The 21,676-nt window shown below is 39.0% G+C and overlaps 2 protein-coding genes and 1 pseudogene across 2 annotated transcripts; 2 read left to right on the forward strand and 1 right to left on the reverse strand.

The window, feature by feature from the left end:
- Window positions 1-6,707: 6,707 nt before the first annotated feature.
- LOC126381031 (uncharacterized) lies at window positions 6,708-10,827 on the forward strand. The gene is made up of 2 exons (XM_050030590.1): window positions 6,708-8,091; window positions 9,764-10,827. The coding sequence occupies exons 1-2, from the start codon at window positions 6,820-6,822 to the stop codon at window positions 9,785-9,787; spliced, it is 1,296 nt and encodes a 431-aa protein (XP_049886547.1). The 5' UTR covers window positions 6,708-6,819; the 3' UTR covers window positions 9,788-10,827.
- A 637-nt stretch (window positions 10,828-11,464) lies between these two features.
- LOC126381062 (uncharacterized) lies at window positions 11,465-13,639 on the reverse strand (annotated as a pseudogene).
- Window positions 13,640-19,277: 5,638 nt separating this feature from the next.
- LOC126381063 (uncharacterized) lies at window positions 19,278-21,384 on the forward strand. Its single transcript, XM_050030605.1, has 2 exons — window positions 19,278-19,368; window positions 19,772-21,384. Exon 2 carries the CDS (start codon window positions 19,873-19,875, stop codon window positions 21,382-21,384), a length of 1,512 nt encoding a protein of 503 aa, XP_049886562.1. The 5' UTR covers window positions 19,278-19,368; window positions 19,772-19,872.
- The last annotated feature ends 292 nt before the right edge of the window (window positions 21,385-21,676 follow it).

Consider the following 21,676-nt stretch of genomic DNA (forward strand, 5'->3'; position numbering starts at 1 on the left):
AATACAATCAGGTGTATAGTGTGCGGACCTTCTAATTGCGGGAAAACAAATCTTGTTATTGGTCTTCTTTTGCATAAGGATGGGTTGCAATTTAAAAATGTTTACGTGTATTCAAAAACATTAGATCAACCAAAATACATATTTTTTGGAAAAAGTCCTAGACATGGTGCCCAGTGTCTCATTTTCAAAATATAAGGATAGTGAAGAAGTTCTCAGCCCCCAGGATGCTAAACCAAATTCAATAATTATATTTGATGTTGTAGCGTGTGAAAATCAGAATAACATGCGAGATTATTTTGCGATGGGTAGGCATCGAAACATAGATTCGTTTTATTTAAATCAAACTTACAGTAAGGTTCCAAAACAACTAGTACGAGCCAATGCTAATTTGATTATTCTGTTTAAGCAAGATGAAATAAATATGAAACACGTTTATGATGAACACGTTAACACAGATATGTCCTGGAAACAGTTCCGTGAAATGTGTTCTAAAATATGGAGTGAACCATTATAGTTATTTGGTGATCAATAAAGATTGTCAGAAAAATGAAGGATGTTATAGAAATAAATTTGACAGTTTCGTATTTTTTTATTGATCATATCATTTTTCTGATATATAATGTGATGTTACTTGGTAAATCGGGTTATTTTGCCTAAAGATTTAGCAGAAGCACAAACTTAGTGGTTAAACAAACTTACCTTAGTGACGTTTGACCATAATTATACGAAACGTTGCATCCGAAGAGATTCATTATTAACTATGTAGTTCACTTTTCAATCTACTGGGCATCACAAAGTTTTAGAGCTATAATGTAAAAAAAAAAAAACATTTAACTGACACCATACCCCCTCCCTCGCTCCGCCACCGGCACGCGCCTAGATCAGCTGTCATTGTTTTTAGAGACAAGGCCGATTTCGCGTGAAATTTGGGTAAGACTTGGAGCTAATGATGAGTCTAGGGTAGGGCGGGTAATGCATCTCTTCGGATGCAACGTTTCGTATAATTATGGTCAAACGTCACTAAGGTAAGTTTGTTTAACCACTAATTATACTACAACGTTGCATCCTCAAGATTCATTATTAACTATGTAGATGTTTAGCGCTCAAACCGCGAAATTGGTTAACTGTAAAGGAAACACAAATTAATCTGTTGATAACATGACAATCATAATTATTATTATTTTTATTCAACATTTAACAAAATTAGGTTATATCTAAATTAAACAGATAGGTGCAAAAATAGTTTTTATTTAACTTTATTGATTATAAACGGCCTCTGCAAACGCGTTAACCTCATCAACATCTTCAATTGGTCTTTCATAGTACTTTGCGAAAACTAATGAGTCGCCGCTCCAGCCTGCCGTGCGTTTTATAATGTCTATAGAAATTCCCTTGCGACTGGCAGAAGATGTTGATGCATGTCGAGTGCTGTGGGCCGAAAATGTCGTCACATCTACGCCGCTCTCCAGGGGTACTGATTTAATCCAGCGGCTTATAGTAGATGAACCAGCGTTATGTATTGGATTTTTTGTGGTTAAGAATATTTTTTCTGTATTAGCGCGATCTCTATAAGCTTGAGTTATGTGTATATATGAGGTTAGCGTCTTTGCAGGACAGATTTGTTCTTTATGAGGAAAAAAAGGCACTATTAATCGAGGCATCTGTCGGCAGGGAGTAGATGTTTTTATGAGATCGTTAATTATTATCTCAATGTAGGACCCTTTTATGTTAATGTTAGAAAGGCGTATTAGAGACAGCGTCTGGACACGTTGTGCCGTCGACAACGCAAGGAGAGCTGCTAATTTTTTGGTAATTTTTATTAAGTTTAATTCATGATTTGGGTACCAATCGGCCAAAAAATTAAGTACTAGATTAGGGTCCCAAGTGGATCGGTACCTAGGTAAAGAGGGTTTTGTTTTAAAAACGCCTTTTAGAAATCTACATATCAAATCATTTTCACTAATCGATTTTCCTAAAATCAATCCAAGTGCTGACCTGATGGTATTCAAACTTGAATAATTCGCTCCATTATTAAATTCTAATGTAAGGAATTTTAATATATTTGGAATATTTTTATCGTAACAATCAGTTTTATTTGTAGTGCAATATTGCCACCATTTTTTAATTGCCGTATTATATTGTTTTTGCGAGTTTTTAGCAAAAGAGGAAATCATTATTTTTATTGTATCTTCTGTTAATGCTTGTCGTATGAAGGCTTCCCTGATAATAGCGACGAAACCAGGGTAAGACGCTTCCACAACGGGTGGCAGGTCCTGAAAGGAGACACCAGTAGATCAGAATCAGGTGCAAAATAAATAGGTTCAGACTGAGATAATTTCAAAAATAGTGGGTACCATGGCTGGCTAGGCCAAAAAGGTACTACCATTATGCCTGCTGCCTCGTCAGTTATTATTTTTCGTAGACTTTTTAGGATAAGCGAAAAAGGGGGGAAGGCATAAAAAAAATAAGGGTTCCAGTCTAGGGTAAATGCGTCAATATCATATGCTCCCGGGTCCCTTTTCCATGAAACATACTTTTCACATTTTGCATTCAGCCTAGTGGCAAACAAGTCTATTTCGGGTTTGGAAAGTATAGATGTAATTCTATTGAATGCTCTATCCGACAAACTCCATTCCGTATCAATGTTAAGCTGACGAGATTCTTCATCTGCCTCCTTATTTTCCCTTGATTTTATGTAGGAAGCGTGTATATGTAGTTGGCGTTCTTCACACCATTGCCACATTTTTCGTGTAATGTCATTTAAGTGGGGATATTTTATGCCACCATATTTATTAATGTATGCAACAGCTGTAGTGTTGTCAATACGTAATAATAATTCTTTTTTATGTAAGGACTTCGCGAAACATTTAAGTCCGTTAAAAGCAGCTATCAATTCTAGAGTATTTATATGTTTATCTGTCTCTTGTGTATCACAGAAACCCCCAGTTCTTTCTCCATTACAATACGCACCCCAGCCTGTCAACGATGCGTCCGAAAATATTTCCAATGTATATTTTTCTGCGCGTATAAAGTTACTTGAGGTCATAATATTTATTTTCCACCAGTCAAAATCTACTTTAAGATAAGGTTTTAATACCATTAAACTATCGTAATCTTCGTTGCAATTGCGCAGAGCCAGCATTTTTTCTCGTTCCAGGCGCTTGGTGTATATCCGCCCATAGGCTACCGCTGGACAGGATGAGCATACTACCCCCAACAGTTTAGCAAAGTCCCTGATGATAACTACTTTTTTATTAGACATTTTTGTCAGGAGGTCTAAAGTTTTTCGTCGTTTATCAGAAGGTTTACACGAAACGATCGTAAACACATGTTTTTCGAATCTAAATCGAAACCTAGATATTTTTGGATCTGTTTTGGTATTAATTTACTTTTTGTATAATTTACTATAAAATCTAGCTTTTCGAGAAGACCAATCGTTTCTGTAACACAAGAGACGCATTCCTTATAGGAATAGCCAATACATATGATGTCATCTAGATATATAGCTAATATATGACCTTTTTTTCTGAGAAATGACACAACTGGTTTTAATAGTTTTGTAAAAACTAGTGGCGCTATGGACAAGCCAAAGGGTAAGCATTGAAATTCGTAAGTAACGTCTTGAAATTTAAATCTTAAATATTTCTTGCTTGAATCATGAATGGGAATCAAAAAATACGCATCCTTCAGGTCTATAGTAGCCATGAAACAACCTCTAGTCATAAGCTTCGTGACAGTTCTTATGTCTTCCATTTTAAAATGGTTAGGACAAATAAACTTGTTTAAGTTTTTTAAGTTTAGTATAAAGCGATATGAGCAGTCTGGTTTTGGAATTAAAAATATTTTAGACAAAAACTGACCAGGTATAGCGTTCTTGCATTCCACTATAGCTGCTAATAATTTTAATTTATGTAATTCGAAATGAATTTGATCTATTTCCGACTGATTAAAACTATTATTTTCAGGGGCGAAGTTTTGAGTAACCGTACTTTCGAACGGAATGACAAAGCCTGTTACATATTCTAATATTACGGGATCATCTGTTATCAAACACCACTGGTCTATAAAAAAACGTAATCTTCCCGCATGGGGAATTACCTCCATTAAGTCTTGGTTGACTTGGGAGTCTGCTTCGCTGGCCCCCGCGGTTGGCGGTCTACTGCTGATGCCGATTGTGGAGGGCGGCGGTTTGACTGCGTCGGGTAGCGGTTTCTCTGCCCCCCCTGTCGGTAGCCACGCTGAGCTTGTGCCCGGGGTGGGCCCCTCCAGTTTCCCTGTTGAGGATGTGTACGAGTGTTTGACGTATCCTTTCTTTTTATTTGCAAGCCCGACATTTCAGCCGTTTTTGACGCCTTAATTTTTTCTCCGAGATTCGCTCCAAATAGGTATGTGTCTCGTTTAGCGTCTGCGATCATACCTACAAACTTTTTATCAAGTGATGTTATCACCATTCTTCGTCTTGCTTTAGTTTGTTCGTTATGCAAGTCTAAAAGAATCTGGCTGGCTTCCGAGATTTTTTTCAAAATGTCTAGCTTTTCGACATTGCCTTCAATAACATCTGTAGCTAAGTATGTTAGCTTTGATATACCCAAGCCGAGTTGGTTTTGTAATCTTTCTACTATCTTGTCTCGATTTTTGGAAGAGTCACTTAGCGCTGGAATAACTTCCGGGTTTAACAGAGGAGCTTTTGCTAAACGAAAATTATCAGGTATTAACGAGCTGGCCAAAATCTCTTGTTTTCGATCCTTGCTTAGACCATCTACGAGCACGCGTCCCCATCGACTGGCAATCTCCTCCTGTATTTTTGGACCTAGGACTTCCTCCTTTCCTTTTGGGTCGCCCAGGGCTTCCAAGATTTCTGTCGGTAAGGCTGGCGCCTCCGCGCTCGTACTGGGCAAATTATTGTCCAACGTTGTACCCTCATTATATGTCATATCAGCACTAGGAGCCACAGAAAGATTTTTTTCTCCTATGTTATCATCATTCTTTGCACTGGCTTCGATAGATTTTTCCGAACCCGGTATGGACACTATGTCTTCATAATCAGGCGTATTATTTATCTCCGGGTATCTATACTGCTCGGCATCGTAGTATTCATCTGTAAATATAATATTTACCAATAAACCTCCCACAGGAGGTAGATATAAGTTTAGCGTCACGGGGCGTAAAGACGTTACGACACTGGACGAAATAAGGTATCATCCGTGTTCACGACACGGCATGTAACCCAATAACATCATAAAAGGTCAAGGAGTAAACACATTACACCATTAGACTACAATAATGGTATCAGCCGCGCACACGGCGCGGAGAATAACCATAAAGCTGAAAAAAATATGTCATTAGGTAGATACCTACCTAGGTTGTGGTTACTGTTATTCAACAGTTCCATATCTTTTTATAATAATAAAAAAATAAGTGGGTAGACATTAATGTCTAACTTTTTCTATGTTGTCTACTCTTTTTATTAATTTTTTCTGTTTATTATGCAATTTATTAAACTCATTTATTAGAATTACTTATACAGTATTTTTGGTAGGTATACACCCCTAATAATAACTCACTACCTAGCTAATGAGAATGAGTAAGTAGTAATTACTGACCTTCACTTGACGATGACGACGAATCCGATAAATAATATCTTTTTTCACGCCTTCTTTTCTTCGATCGATGTGATTTTTTATCTTTGTGTTTCCTTTTTCCCATTGTGGTATTCTAATAAATATAATGGTACAAAGTGGGCAACACCTGTGGCAACACTGGCTCTGGGGCTCGGGGGGTCAGGTGTGACAGAGGGGAAGCTCCGTATCAATCTGATTGTATTTATTGTGTTTCACTTAATAAAAGACATTTATCCTAATTTCGTGGTGACATCAGTGAACGCTACAAACTGGCGACGAGCTGGACGTAAGTAACTTGCTCAAATAATAACCAAAATCCAAAATCATGCGGAAAGCAAACAGGTACGTGAGCGTAGTTAAGAATATAATATTTGGTGAATTTGAGGTATTTGATGTATTGTTGGCTTTAATTTGAACAATGAGATCTAAATGCGCATGCAACATTACTAACAAAATAAAAAAAAGAGGAAAATGTAGAACTCTAGTCATAGAAAAGGTTATAATACGAGGAAAATTTCGTGACGCCATAATATTTATTTACTTCATATTTATCCTTTAGGAATAGGCAATAGCACTAGGATATACAGCCACAGTCAAATTATTTTTATTCCTAATGTGTAGGCAATTGGACCGAACCATACAGCCAAGTCTTGTGTGTTTCACATCATATATAGACATTCGGATTAAACATATTTCAGAGAAAACTATTTATAAAGAAATTTAACTAAATCTAATGTAAATTATGTAGCATCATGATCTCATCAAGTAATTAAATGTTAATGATACCTAGTTACAAATATTCATATTATTATATAAAAAAGAAAAAAAAAATTGCTTACCTGCGCTTATCTTACCTTGTTATTCGTATAAGTGTGGGAGGACATGGACAAATGTATTGAGTAATGATAATGTATTTGTCAGTTCAGACCTACATTTATAGCGATTACTATCCCAAAAAACTGGCAGTTGATCCTTTGCATATGAAATATGTAATAATGATTTAACTGATAACCACTCAGTAGCAGGGGTGCGATAATTATTGGTGTGCACAAATAGATAATTATCGACCGGTGCTAACAAGTAACGTTGTAATTTGCTTTCTCAGTTGGTAAACAATATAAACCGTGTCTCATTAAATATATCCTAAGGTAGAAAAAGGTCTGACAAGGTTGTTTTTGTCATTTCAGACAGCCCCGAAATGTCTCAATTAGTTCCATTGGAAGCTTTCGATTGCGAGGGAGATTCCGCTTCTGTGGGTTTACGCTGGGAGAAATGGAAAAGAGGATTAGAAATTTACTTGCAAGCCAGTAATATAGATAAGCCAGTAAAGCAGAGGGCTACTCTCCTACATGTTGGTGGTTTAGCATTGCAAGATATTTTCTATAATCTTCCTGGTGCGTCTGTAGATGAAGATGGTTCAAATAATGTATACGAAATTGCAATTGGAAAGCTTAACGATTTTTTCACCCCAAAACAAAACCGATTTTACGAGCGACACATATTTAGGTCAATTAAACAAGAGTCTAATGAAAGCTTTGAAAGATTTTTAGTACGACTTCGACAGCAAAGTGCCAAGTGCAAATTTTCTTCAGAGGAAGACCAAATAATTGACCAAACTATTGAGAAATGCTCGTCTAGCGAACTGAGAAAGAAATTATTAACGTTAGGCGATTCAATAACCCTAGAAAAAATAGTTTCAGAAGCAAACGCTTTTGAGAGTGTCGAAAGACAGCTCAATGAATTCAAACCAAGCTTGACAATAAACAAAATCGACACCAATGGCTCAATGCCAACACCACCTGCATGCACCAGGTGTGGTAAACAAAATCATAAGCCCGATAGCTTGAACTGCCCTGCAAAAGACAAAACATGCAAAAAATGCGGCTATGTCGGTATTTTTTTTGCACAATGCAGGACAAGAGCGAGTAAGCGCAAAAATAAACAGAACTCTCGCGCCCCGAATAAGAAAATGAAAACACACGATAAAAAGGAACATGAATCTAAACAGAGTGACAATAATTCGGAAATTGACTACATCTTCCACATGGACAATACGGATGAAGATTCTATTGTAAAATGTCAAATAGGCGGGGTAACGACAGAATTTCTGATTGATTCTGGGAGTAAGCATAACATTATTACCGATCAAACATGGACTTACCTAAAAGAAAATAAAATTGTAATTACCAACCAACAGAAGTCACCTGAAAAGAATTTCAAGGGCTATGCCTCCAATAAATCTTTAACCGTATTAGGAGCTTTTGACGCAGAGATAACTATAGGCACTAATACTCAAACGGCTACATTCTATGTAGTAAAGGATGGCTCTATCAATCTATTAGGCAAATACACTGCAAAATCCCTGAAAGTTCTTAAAATAGGCCTGGACATAAATGCGATCGAAGATATGTCTTTTCCGAAGTTCAGGAACGTAGAACTAGCAATAGCCATCGATGATTCGGTCAAGCCGGTAAGTCAACCCTACCGTAGGATTCCCATTCCCCTAGAAACTAAAGTAAATGCTAAAATTGAGGAGTTAGTTAAATTAGATATCATAGAGCCCGTTAATGAACCTTCACCCTGGGTTTCACCAATGGTTCCAATATTGAAAAGTGATGGAGACATTCGCATATGTGTTGATATGCGGTGTGCTAACAAAGCAATTAAAAGAGAACAACATCCTTTGCCTACAATGGAGCAACTGATACCAAGATTCCGTAAATCAAAAGTCTTTTCCAAGTTAGACATAAAAAATGCGTTTCACCAGATCGAAATCAAGAAGGATTGTCGACACATCACCACTTTTATAACCAACAAAGGGTTGTTTCGCTACAAACGGCTCATGTTCGGTATTTCAAATGCGCCTGAACATTTTCAAAAGATATTAGAGAATTTACTAGTAACGTGCGATGGGGTCGTCAATTTTATTGATGACATCTTGGTGTTTGGTTCTGATGAAACGGAACATAAGTTAAGACTAAAAAAAGTTCTGGGAGTTCTCAAGCAAAATAATGTGCTGCTTAATCACGATAAATGCATTTTCAATGCCAAAATCATTAAATTTTTGGGTCATGAGTTGTCTCCCGACGGTGTGAGGCCTTTAAATAAATATATACAAGTTATTGAATCGTTTCGCGAGCCAAAAACCATTGATGAAATCCAAAGCTTTCTCGGGCTAGTTAACTTTGTAAATAAATGGATTCCGAATCTGGCCACTCTTACCGAACCCATTAGAGAAATTCTTAGAAAAAAACTTCACAAATCTGCTGATATAACCCCGCATTGGAAAGACCAACAAAAAACTGCTTTTCAAAAATTGAAACAGTCTCTAAAAAATATCCGTACTCTTGGATTTTATGACCCCAGTGACAGGACCCAATTGTATGCTGATGCAAGTCCAGTAGGACTTGGCGCAGTATTAGTTCAAACTGATGTCCATGGGCCGCGCATAATCGCTTTTGCTAACAAAAGCCTTAGTGAAGTAGAGAAAAGATACTGTCAAACGGAAAAGGAGGCTCTAGCTTTGGTTTGGGCAATCGAACATTTTAAAATATATCTTTATGGGAGAAAATTTGACCTTGTAACCGATCACAAACCTCTTGAGGTTATATTTGGGCCAAAATCAAGACCTTGCGCTAGAATTGAGCGATGGGTGTTGCGGTTACAGGCTTATGATTACAATGTCATATATCGCCCAGGTAAAAATAACATTGCAGATCCATTTTCTCGGTTGTGTCCTATCCAAAGTCCGGAACCTTTCGATGACGAATATCACGTCAATCAAATCGCTGAATGTGCGCGACCCATAGCTGTGTCCTTAAAGGAACTTACAGAGGCATCACTAGAGGACGACGAATTAAAATTACTTAAAGACGCTTTAATAAATAATAAATGGGATGCTCGCATTCAAAGATACAGAGTATTTGAAACTGAATTGTGGTTGCATGATAATATGGTACTGAGAGGTAATAAAATCGTTATACCAGAAAAACTACGGAAACGTGTTTTAGAAGCTGCTCACGAGGGTCATCCTGGCATTGTGGCCATGAAGTCCAGGATACGAACAAAAGTTTGGTGGCCAAAAATAGATACAGATGCGGAACGTACTGTAAGGAACTGTAGAGGATGTCTCTTGGTTTCAGGCCCTAATCCACCGGTTCCTATGAAACGTCGGGAATTCCCCACACAAGCATGGCTAGACGTAGCCATTGACTATTTAGGTCCTCTTCCAAGTGGCCACTACTTGTTTGTCATTGTAGACTATTTTAGTCGGTATACAGACATACGTGCAATGAAATCCATAACAGCAAAAGACACTATTGCTACACTAAAAGAAATTTTTTCACGAGTAGGTACCCCTGCCACCATAACATGCGATAACGGCAGGCAATTTGTCTCTGAAGAATTTAAGTCATTTTGCCTAGAACAAGGCATCAAACTGTTTCACACAATTCCACATTGGCCTCAACAAAACGGAGAAGTAGAAAGACAAAATAGAAGTATTCTCAAAAGGCTAAAGATAAGTCAAATTCAGAGGACTGATTGGAAAGATGATCTTCTACAATATCTAACGATGTACAATAGTACACCACACAGTACTACAGGAAAAACCCCTTCAGAACTATTTTTTAACAGAGTTTTCAAAGATAAATTGCCATCGTTAGTACATTTAGGAAATGAGCCAGAAATATCTGAAACAAGAGATAAAGACAAAGAGAGAAAAGAAAAAGGAAAAATTAACGAAGATAGAAAAAGGAGAGCTCAGGAATCTGATATTGTAATTGGTGAGAAAGTTTATGTAAAGAACTTCGTGAAAGAGAATAAATTGACACCTACATTTGATCCAACGCCACACACAGTCATCAGGACTAACGATAATGAAGCAGATGTTAGAAACGATTCTACAGGGAAGGAATATAGACGTAATGTTATACATCTCAAAAGGACTGAAGGCAAATGGAATATATATAAAAACTCTAATACAAATGAGATTGAGCAGGATGACACAGAATGTTTAGTTGATTAGTAAATAAGTTAATAAGAAGAATTTATGTTGTTTTGTTAAGTACATTTATTTGTTAAAGACTGTTCATGAGAAGTTTAAGTCTGACTAGTTATTACATTTATTTTATTATTCAAATTGTTAAAAGGAAAATGATGTGGTATTCTAATAAATATAATGGTACGAAGTGGGCAACACCTGTGGCAACACTGGCTCTGGGGCTCGGGGGGTCAGGTGTGACAGAGGGGAAGCTCCGTATCAATCTGATTGTATTTATTGTGTTTCACTTAATAAAAGACATTTATCCTAATTTCGTGGTGACATCAGTGAACGCTACACCCATATTTAAGTAATATTTTACTAGCTTTTGCTATTAAACAACACTAAGAATGAAATTCGTTTATTTTTTATGTTGCAATGCCCGCACAAAGAAAGCGAATGACAGCTGATCTAGGCGCGTGCCGGTGGCGGAGCGAGGGAGGGGGTATGGTGTCAGTTTAATGTTTTTTTTTTACATTATAGCTCTAAAACTTTGTGATGCCCAGTAGATTGAAAAGTGAACTACATAGTTAATAATGAATCTTGAGGATGCAACGTTGTAGTATAATTATTTTCATAATGGAAGCTTGTTTAAAACGCCAAATAGTCAATGCAGTAGAAGCTGTTAAAAAAAAGGTTAAGAAATTGCGAAACATTAATAATAATATATCGTTTATTTCAGATTTAAAAATCCATACATTAAAAAAAATATACCACAAACAATTAAAATAGTAAAAGTCAAATTCAAATTACAAAATAAACAATTAAAAATTAAAAATCAATAAATAAAAACGAAGTGGTCCTATGCGGTATGGCGGCCTATCCACACCTTAAGAAAAGGCGAGTCCCACCGGTCCACCAACGCCCTCAGGATGCCGTTAGGGCTGTCGCGCGCCCTCGCTAGAAAGGAAGCGCATCGCTTTCTAATAATGGCTGCAAAGCCGTCAATATGCGCTACCGCGAACATTCCCGACGCACTACAACGCCGCGGCAGCCCCATCAGGACCCTGAACGCGTTGTTGTATTGGACGCGCAGGTCGCCGTATGCCCGTCGCGTACAGTCAGCCCACAGGCTGCACGTGTAGAAGCTCTGACAATACGCCTTGAAAAGCGTTACTTTTACTTGAGAACTACATCGTGCGAACCTGCGAGCCAACATATTACAACGTATAACACCATATTACAACATTGAAACCGAAAATGAAAAAGCTTTGAAATCTGTATTCAGACCTATAATAAATAATTTAGAAAAAATTGAAAATTAATTATTCAAATGTTCGGGCCCATCGATAACCCTGCAGCGCCATCTGTGATGTCATAAAATTACGTTGTAAACGTCAAAAATCACTAGATGTCGCTACAAGGCTCGTCTGGTCCGAAATGCTTCGTAACAGTGCTTGAAAATAAGTGCTGCATGCAGACAATACTACTTTGTGGGCCTGGAGATGTTTCCCCTCGTCCGCGAGGGTGACATCAACTAATGTTTGCGTGTTCAGCAGCGTTGTCCACATCGAGATGAAGTTCGGCTGGTGGTTGTTCCACCTCAAACTATATTGCTGAGACATCTTCGACACAGTTTTAATAGTTTTCTTATTATATTTATACCGTGGAATTGCCAACCTGAGGATGTTGAGGGGCGAGTTGTGGGCTATGCCCTGCAGCGGGAAGTCGACGGGCCGGGAGTCAATATAGCTTACGGGCACGGGGTGCGGTGGAGATGAGCGCCATCTGCTGCTCCTGTTGCGGTACGTCATCCTTGACGAGGTCCCTCGGCGGCGGCGGCGTCGTGCGCTCTCGTTTGATGCGGCTCTTGATGCTCGGCCGGTTGTTGGGGTAGCCCTTCTTTTTGTATTCGAGCCATAGAGTGTGGTTGTTGACGCCGAAAAGGCGCGCGGCCTTGCAAAAGCCTATGCCGCCGAAGCGCACGGCCTCGAGAGCGCGCTGGAAGTTCTCCTCGGACCGTGGGTTGGTGGCGCGGCGGCGCTTCTGCTGCTGCGGCGGCTGCTCGGGTGCGGCGGCAGCGTCCGCCACGCAGCTGGGTCCTGGCGAGGGGCCTGCCACGCCGCCCACTCCGCCCACGCTACCAACGCCGAGCGCCTGCCCGTACTCGCTCAGCCCCGCGTTCATGTACTGGCTCATGTTGTTCATATAAAAAAACAAATAAACTGTAAAAAATAAATAAATAAATGTACATCGCCTCGCCCTGCAGACCGGTGCTACCCAAGCACGCATTCGAGTACCGCGGGTACGTATGCTCCATCATACTCCACTGTCCTCCTTGAGCCATTCCTGTGTTACCCCCCATTCCCAATTGTTCCAAGTATTTTGTGCTTCGGATGTTTGTTGGGAACCGTCGACGGCCCTGTCGTCGTGATACTCCCGGCTGCGCCGCTGCGGCACCGAGCTCAACGTGCGTGATCGCGTCGCCGCGCACCACATTCACCGATGGGCCGGACTCCTCGCGGCCCTCTTCCTCCACCATCTGCCCCGAGCCTGCCGAACTCCTCCTTCGCCCCCGTTTCCGCCTCGGCAAAATGCTTGGCGAGGCAGCGTGTCGCTGCGAGATAACGGAGTCGGTAGGGAAGTCAGCGGACGTGCCCTGTGACCGCGTTAGCAGTGTCGAGTCCGGCATCTCCGTCAGACCCATTATCTTTAGAGTTTTCGCTGTATCCAGCACCTGTGGGAGCTGTTTTTCTGTGACATTAACTTCGCCGTAATACATAAAATCGGCCATTGTTCGCAGATCTGCGAAAGTGACATCTTTCAGGATCACGATCGGATGCCGAGACGGGTTGTACATAAACAGTGCCTGAAAATAAGTGCTGCATGCAGACAATACTACTTTGTGGGCCTGTAGATGTTTCCCCTCGTCCGCGAGGGTGACATCAACTAATGTTTGCGTGTTCAGCAGCGTTGTGAACATCGAAATGAAGTTCGGCTGGTGGTTGTTCCACCTCAAAGTATATTGCCGAGACATCTTCGACACAGTTTTAATGGTTTTCTTATTATATTTATACCGTGGAATTGCCAACCTTATTTGTCTGGATACTTTTTCTAATTGTACACGAACTTTTTCTTTATGTCGCGGGAGTGACGGACGTCCGACGTAAGCCGAAGTCGGTAAGGATATTGTGCGATCTGCGCAATTTACAGGTGTCGCTGATAGAATATATACATGGTGTAACGGAACGGGGGTATCAACCCGAAGTGTGCCTTATCTGTCACTATCTACAAATCACATGCGAGAGTATTGGCTGCCTAAGTTCATATTTGCATTAGTTATGAGCAATTGAATTCCAGGTCTTCATGTAATAAATTCAAATTTGCACAACACTACGTAGCAATCAGCTGTTCAAGGTATTTAACTTTTGAGTGAACAGCTACCACCTCTTTTATTTCTGCCTGCCCTAGTAAAGGGTAAACGTGCCAGTGATGGCCATACTAATAATTATTTTTTAAACTGTTTTGTTTCTTCCTTGTAAGGCCGAGGTTTCCAGACACAATAGTTAAACAAACAATGGGCTTTGGTCCCGATTACTGCTTACTGATAAGTAGTCGTTACATGAGCCATGTCAGGGGCCTTTGGCGGCTCAATAATAACCCTCGCACCGGGATTGACGAGGTTGGTTATCCACCTTACAACCCACACGATAGAAGAAGAAGATGTGAACATACATAAAACACGCCTTTATCCCTAATGGGCCAGACAGAGCCATAAGTAATCACACATACTTATCTAATATCACACTTATTGCGCTACTGAGTTGGGCAGAGTCACTTTGCTGTACGAGTTTTGGCCAAAAATGTAGTCGATTACCTACAATAATAGTTTATAAAGAAATGTACTTTACAATGCATCTCGTCTCCTTGTGTATCATGCTTTATTTTATGATTAAGTACGTAATATCAGGCTCCCATAACACCGTCATCCAGGTCAAATGTATGGGCATCACGCTAGCGGCGAATGCGTTCATGGCTAGTTACGTACGGGACAGTTTCATTAGAATACTTTCAGAGTTTTGCAGGCCCTAAACATGCAGGCCCTACTTTGGTGCCATTTACTAAGCCATCCGCGAAACTAAGATTACGCGTGATTACACAAACACGGTCTAATTTTAATTGCAAATCGAAATCTGGAACACCTTGTCAATTAAATCTTCTAATTCAGTAACATAATCAATGGATTCAAGTTGGACTAATTGCAAATCATTATTATTTGTTTCTAATCTAAGAGTAGGTAATAAATTTGAACCCAGTTTTAAAAGAAAATCTGCATACTGTGCGTCATCCTTACATCTCTGTTAAGTTACCAAACTAAATTTTTTCAATTGTTTCCAAATAGGTGAAGTTTTTAGTGACGCGTTTAATATATCAAAATTCGTTCGTGCTTCTGGGACTACTGGAGGAATTTGACGAAAATCTCCTGCAAAAATAATTATTTTAGAACCAAAAATTTTGTCTGACCTCATCAAATCCTGCAATGATCTATATAATAAATTTATAAGGTATTTATGAGCTATCGGCGCTTCATCATACACAATGAGATTAGAATTATAAATCAATTCAGCTCATTGAGTACCATTTGAGATGTTCCAGTATCCGCTATCATCTAATAGATGTAAAGGAAATCTAAACAAAGAATGAGCCGTCATTCCGTTTGTGTAATTTTGAGCAGCAATTGCAGACGATGCACAGGTTAAAGCTATACCTTTAAGGTTACCGTGGATATATGCAGTTATGACCTTCAATAAAAGCGTTTTTCCGGTGCCGGCCGGACCATCGATAAAAATCGCACAGTTGTTGGATTCTCGGTAAACACTCTCAACGCAAAGCTTTTCCACGTAATCGAATACGGCACGTTGATCGGGAGATAACTGTGGCAACCACTCTTCTACGTATGATTTCAAACTATCTAAATCATATTCAGTGCGTTCCCTATCTAACTCCGTTGACCTATAAATTACTTCCGGCAAACCTTGTTCTATTAACGAAGTTCCGTGTCTGCGTAGCATTCTATCTATTTGGATGAGGCACATGTTAAACGCATTTTCTTCGTCATCTGGCACCCTATAAAGGAAATCTTCGGCCAATTGACGTTTATACGTGTTCCACAGTGACGCCACTGAGGCACCATTAACAGCCAGCGTTACAAAAAAGCTACGAAGTCGTGGTCCGGTTAAAAAAGTGGAAGCTTCTTCCATAGCCCGTTCATATTCGACTGAATCGTCCGCAAGTCCTGCGAATTTGGCAGCTTCTTGAAAAGTTGTGCAATTTGGACCTCCAATTTGCAGTAAATCCGCGAAACTACGACAAGGGTAAACACTTAAAAGAAGTCTTAAAAAGAACTGTTCACCTCTGTTCGGCGCGACCCAAAATAGACGCGCGACGAGCTCACCCCGCATTCTTCGCGTAAGAAATTTGCCGTTTTGCATTTGCACCGCCTGAACTGTCTTTAAACATGGATCTTTCGCATGAATGTTATAAGTTTCAAAAAAGTCTAAGTAGGATACCCGATCAAACTCCTCAGTTAAAGGCCTACTGAAATAGTCTAAAAGATCTGAACCTGCATTATTAACTGCCTCGTTCGCGTGGCCAGGCTTAAAAAATACTGAATTTTGATCGGGCAAATGTACTGTTAACATTTTTACCGTAGGGTTCTACAATATCAAATTCGAGAACACGCCACGCTGCTTCGCTAGAACTAATAAATCGCTTAGTGACATAATTGTTCGATTTCATCCTCACGATGTTCTTCATCAACAACGGCAATACGGGCTTCATCAGGTCCTTTTGTCATATATTTGAACAAATATTTAATTATAGCACGCTGTGTGGATGGTTCTCTATTTTTACGCATCATTTTTTATGTAATAATTTACCATGGCATAATGTTACTTGTCCTATTATTAGTTACGCATAATGTTAATTTGTCATAACTTTTTAAGCATAATGTTGAAACTCATAACTACCATAAGCATAATAATTAATAACAATAATGACATATAAGCATAAGTATTATAAGCATAAAAACTATACTCCGAATAAGAAAAGTTTTGGCACAACTTTGAACATTTCTGAAACTTACTTTTTCCTTGGTTGCATTTGGTTCATGATTGTGACTTTTTATATTTTTTGACTCTATTTCATGCTGTTGGTGATCATTCAGTATACTTTTCGTGTGTAAGATAAACATGCTGGCGGCGTAAAGTGGCCCAAGGGCCACCCCCGCCGCACCCTAACCTACTGTTATGCCTTGTAAAAATTATGACAAAACACTATTAAGTATTCTAAAAAAGAATTATGGATACCTATTTATATGCGAATCAAATTTATACCAACAAATATTAGTCCAAAAATAAGTTATACCTAACAAACCAGTATTCTTAGATGTTATTATGGGAAAGTACTATTATGTTTAAAAACCTTATGCGAAAAGGATTATGATAATTAAAATTATGACAAAACCATTTATGCATTTTAAGAAAATCCCTGTGTGGACACTTCTAAATGTGAGCATCATATTTTAGGAGAAGAGCAGGATTATAAGGAACGACCTATAAATCATTAACTATTACGTCTCTGCCGCGATATTTAATAATCGCCTGATTTTTACTATTACGATGTAAATGTATAAAACCTCTATCGTCACTGAAGGTGACTGTGTTGTACCCTTGAACGGCCTCGCGGTGAATATCTGGATTGCGTTCGCTATACTGTTGAACTGCCTTGCGATTAACAGCGGGGTTTTTCGTTGTGTATTTCCTGACAGCTTCGCGATGCGCGTTTTCTTTACTTGGTTTCGGTCCGCGTTTCTGTTTTTTGGGTCGGCCACCTTTATTTTTAACGCATTGGCTTTCGTCTTGATTACTGATTTCTCTAATAGGACAACTGGTTTTAAAATTGTCAGTTTTATATCACTTGTAGTGTCATATACATCTACCGGATTTGAATCAACTTCCAATTTACTTGTTTAGTATTCATTCAAAGCATTCATACTAAAATTCATTCTTCCCTTCATTCTCTCTCTGTTCGCCCAACCTCCGCAGCGTCAATACGTGTAATATGTGTAGTGTCTATTTTCTATCATTTAAATAAAAAACAAGTGAATTATAAAAGTGACTTTTTGTTTATAACGCCCCGCTGAATTAGAACATTCTTTAGAAACCAAAATAGTGAACATTTTTGTGGTCCTTCGAGTCGTGTGGTCATTGTGCGCGTGAACAAGATCGCCATTTTGTGAAAAATTGTGTCTAATCTTTGTCTCAAGGAGGTCGTCACGTGACCAAGTGATCCATTCAACATTCATCAATTCATTCAGATTGTGCTGCACTCTGGCGGGCGGCGGGCAGAAGCAACCTATATTTGTCAATATCGGTCTTAAAACACTAGAGTCCAGGCCAAAAAAATTGACACAAAAAAAAAGAAGCGACAGGCTTATTTCAACGTCATCAGGCTTCTTTCATTTTTTCTATTGTTTTTCTACGTGCTATTTTTTCGACATGACGGAACAAGATAATTTTCAAGAATTACAACAATTTAAACAACAGAGAAGTTCATTAAAAGGAAAACTCACACGCATATGTAATTTCATACAAAGTTATAGTGCTACGAACAATACACTTCATGAGATCAAGGCGCGTCAAGCCGAACTGGAGAAAATTTTCATTAGATTCGACGAGTTGCAATCTGCGATCGAGTGCTGCGAATGCGACGATCCAGAACGTCAAGAGATTTACGAGCAAGAACGACACAACTTGAGGACAAATATTACTTGGTGAAGTCGAAAATGGACGCCTTACTAACTGGGCCTATTATTACCGCACGATTGTCAACAGATCATCAACAGCTTAGTTCGACCTTGAATCACGATACCATGTACAAGAAACCACGCGTTAAGTTACCTCAACTGGAATTACCAAGGTTCGATGGTGATATTCGGCAATGGCCGGCATTCAAGAATATCTTCATGGCTTCCGTAGATGACACCGACATACCAGTGGTCAACAAATTACAATATCTGAAGTCGTCACTCACGGGAGAAGCAGCGATCCTTATATCCTCATTGCTAGTGACGGAGGAAAATTATACCAAGGCCATGGAAATTCTATCAAGAAGGTACGAAAATAAAACAATAATTGTTAACTATCACTTGAAATCGATCACAAATTTTGCAACTATCACGAGATATAACCTTAAAGATTTCTTAGTAACATTACAACAAAGTTTAGACTCATTAAAGGCTATTAAGCTACCAGTTGACAGTTGGGACGCATTATTAGTGTTTATAATCTCTCAAAAACTTGATAATTCATTGCGAGCTGCATGGGAGCTCAATAGAAAGGAAAATACGATCCCTACAATGTGTGAATTGCTTGAGTTCCTTAACGCGCGTAGAACTCCATTTGAAATGTTAAATGCTGATAAGTACATTGATAAGATATATGTCAAAACCTCCCATGTCACATCTGCTGTAAATTCATCTTGCATATTGTGTCAAAACCAACATCAATTGCACAAGTGTCCTAATTACTTAGAACTCTCAGTTAATGATCGTATAAAAATGATTAAAGCTAAATCATTGTGTTATAACTGTTTACAGCCCTACCGTACCGAGCAAATCATGTGTGCTCAAAATACAAATGTCTAACATGCCATGGTAGACATCACACCAGTATACATATGGACAGAAATCTACAGCAACAGCAGGTTAGCTTTGCTTCTGCAGATTTATATTGCAATGACTTACCTCCGGTGCAATCTAACATTGTTTCTCTACCTACTGCTACTTCTATGGGTACACCCAATCCTAGCTACACTCACCTGCAACCATATGCAACTGCTACTTCTATAGGTACACCTAACTCTAGCTACACTCACCTGCAACCACATGCAACCACTACTTCTATGGGTACACCCAATTCTAGCTACACTCCCCTGCAACCACATGCAACCGCTACTTCTATAGGTACACCTAATACTAGCTACACTCAAATGCAACCACATGCATCTACTGACAACATTCAATTGCCTAACACTACACACACTCACGCTACGCCTTCTACTGTGCTTTCATCTCACACTAACAGACATCAAATATTGCTTTCCACAGCCATCATCCAAATCCAAGATGCATCCGGAAAGTGGATAAACGCTCGAGCTCTCCTGGACGCAGGTAGCGAGGTCAACATTGCTACCCACAGACTGGCATCCATGCTTCAGCTTGCATGTAAAGGTGATATTTGTAATATTAGTGGCGTAGGTAACACCCAAAAACAATCTCAAATGAGTATACATACTAGTATTTCTTCACGTTATACTAACTACAAGGCTGATCTCACATTCATTGTGTTAGATAATATAGCAGTGCCGCTACCACACAACTATATACCTACACATACCTGGCACATACCAACTAAACAAGCACACACACTTGCTGACCCTACTTTTTTCATACCTAGCTCAATTGACTTGCTTATTGGAGCTGAGCTCTTCTACTCCATACTACTGACAGGACGTATAAAACTTGGTTCATGCTTACCTTTCTTAATTGAAACTACCCTAGGATGGGTTGTATCAGGTTCTTACATTCCTGATTCTAGTGAGCTTACTTCTGACTGCACTACACCTGTTAGCATGCATTTATCATCTACTCCCACAGATGGCATACTCCAATCTTTCTGGGAACAGGAGGAAGTACTGTCTACACAAAAGTTAATCTCTCCTGAAGACAAATACTGTGAGGAGTTGTACACCTCAACCACTACACAGGATGATACTGGTAGATATACTGTGGATTTGCCTTTACAGGCAGACAAAGTGAATGAATTAGGTAATTCATTTAATACCGCTTATCACTGCCTACTTAAACTGGAATCAAGGCTTACTAAGGACCCTGACCTCTATACTCAATATAAGTCATTTATCAATGAATTTATTGAGCTTGGCCATGCGCACCACATCCACAGCTTCTCCCCTACTGACTCACATGCATATTATGTACCTCACTTACCAGTACTTAAGCCAGATAGTGCATCTACAAAGATGCGTACTGTTTTCAATGCAAGTGCTAAATCTTCCAGTGGCTTATCACTTAATGATGTGCTTTATGAAGGTCCTAACATTTATAATGACATTTTTGATATCATATTAAGATTCAGACTATATAAATATGCTTTTTCTTGTGACATTGTTAAAATGTTTAGAAATATCAGAATTAATCCACAACATACACCTTTACAAAGAATTTTATGGCGAAATTCAAAGTCTGAACAATTACAATGTTTAGAGTTAGATACTGTCACCTACGGTGTCAAAAGTGCACCTTACCTTGCTTGTCGCACTATGCTAGACTTAGCTGACAGACACACTGTCACTCATCCATATGCATCAGACTGTATAAAGTCTAGTTCATACATGGACGACTACCTATGTGGCGCTCAATCAATAGAGCAATGTATCCAATTATGTACTGAGCTTACTGACTTATTAGGGACAGCAGGTTTTCAGCTTCATAAGTGGTCTACTAACCACCCTCACATTTATACACACATATTGAGCTTAAATCCCTCAAGTCAAAATAACACTCCACTAGATGAAAACAACACTTACAGTTTTACTCTTCACGAATCGGTCAAAACTCTCGGCTTACAGTGGCTACCTACACAAGATACACTTAATATTTGTATACCTAACTTCACAGAGAATAAATACCCCCTGTACTAAAAGAAATATCTTATCTCAAATTGCCCAAATATTTGATCCTCTGGGTTTGCTAGCCCCTACTACTATATTAGATAAAACACTCATGCAGAACATTTGGAAGAATAACATTGATTGGGACTCTGTTATACCTAATGATTTATTAGAAACTTGGCTAAAGTTAATGAGCCAACTTCATGCTTTAAAGTCCATTCACATTCCTAGGTTTTATTTTTCTGATGTTCCTACACAAATTATTCTAATAGGATTCAGTGATGCTTCCCATAAAGCCTATGGTGCTTGCTTATACTTAAGG

This window comes from Pectinophora gossypiella, unplaced genomic scaffold (genome assembly GCF_024362695.1).
Source record: "Pectinophora gossypiella unplaced genomic scaffold, ilPecGoss1.1 Pgos_34, whole genome shotgun sequence".
NCBI classification, from domain to species: Eukaryota; Metazoa; Arthropoda; class Insecta; order Lepidoptera; family Gelechiidae; genus Pectinophora; species Pectinophora gossypiella.